The sequence below is a fragment of the Trametes versicolor genome, assembly GCF_000271585.1.
Source record: "Trametes versicolor FP-101664 SS1 unplaced genomic scaffold TRAVEscaffold_129, whole genome shotgun sequence".
NCBI lineage: Eukaryota > Fungi > Basidiomycota > Agaricomycetes > Polyporales > Polyporaceae > Trametes > Trametes versicolor.
In genome coordinates this window covers 307-1,394 of record NW_007360449.1, presented here as the reverse complement: position 1 = coordinate 1,394, position 1,088 = coordinate 307, and the positions used below count along the sequence as shown (strand labels likewise).

The 1,088-nt window shown below is 63.4% G+C and overlaps 1 protein-coding gene across 1 annotated transcript; it reads left to right on the top strand.

Annotated features, from left to right (window-relative positions):
• Window positions 1-444: 444 nt before the first annotated feature.
• On the top strand, window positions 445-803 carry TRAVEDRAFT_54733 (uncharacterized protein; the record flags this gene model as incomplete). The annotated part of the gene is made up of 4 exons (XM_008047676.1): window positions 445-482; window positions 550-580; window positions 642-716; window positions 774-803. The coding sequence occupies 4 exons, from the start codon at window positions 445-447 to the stop codon at window positions 801-803; spliced, it is 174 nt and encodes a 57-aa protein (XP_008045867.1).
• Between the last annotated feature and the right edge of the window lie 285 nt (window positions 804-1,088).

Genomic DNA, 1,088 nt, shown 5'->3' with positions numbered 1-1,088 from the left:
GCGTGTGCGTCCGGACGGGATAGACCGGGCAAATGTGGCGGAGAAGACCGACATGTCGCCCTCCCCTCGCGCCAACGCCACGCACGGCGTCCTTCAAATTGCGGCGTAACGGTTCCACGGGCTAAGCCGCACGTGTGCAGCACGTTCGAGCGCCATCGGAGGACATCGGAAAACATGAATTTCGGCGTATTTCATTCGCTACGGACACTTAAAACGAAATTCACGCTATAGACTTGGGCAAGACGGCGGAACCGCTTTGCCCACGCGTCGACGGACCCATTCCGCGACGCGTTCGCAACGTATGTGCGAACACGGACCGCAACAGGACGGACGCCCGCGTGGGGACCACCATGAGCGCCATCCGCGCCGCCTGCCCCGCACTTACCGCGAGCACACCGCGCCGCCCTGCTCTGCACGGCGCATCATCTCCCTGCGCCATAATGGATGGGGAACGAGGAGCACGGGGGCACAGAACGGCTACGGTACCTAGAATTCGTAATTCACCTTCCCGCCCCGCCCGCGTATCTGGCTGCGACCTGTGTGCCGCAGCGACGGCCGTGGGTCCCTGGGTGCCGTGCAGGTAAGCCATCTTGCCTCACGCACCACTTTTAGACCGCGATGCTCACCTATGCGTACCGTAGATCAGACGTCCCCGGGCGAACATCGGGGTCAGAGAGGTTGGCGTGCAGAACCACTCCGCCAGCTTCAGCGACGAGGTCAGCGGTTCATATGCATGCTCGACGATGCGAGGGACTCACCGTGCCGCATGCTAGAGCGTCCTGTGTCTCGCGTACCGCAAGTGACGGTCCGCCACGTCGTGTCTGGCAACGCGGCGTTCGCGTCGGCGGTGCGGACAGCAGCTCGCCAACACTCAGCCCGTGCGCCGTCGGGGTCGAGGCACTGTCTACTACGTACAAGGAACGGTACGGCGACCTCTCTGCTCGCTCCCTTCTGCGCCGTCCCAACCCCTGCCTGCAGACCTCTGCGCCGTAGCGGCGATGTCTGTCTCCCTGTATGCACACTGGTGAGTCTCAAGCTAGGTTACTCCGACGCTGCGTGCACTGACCTCGACGTCTCTCCCTCGCACC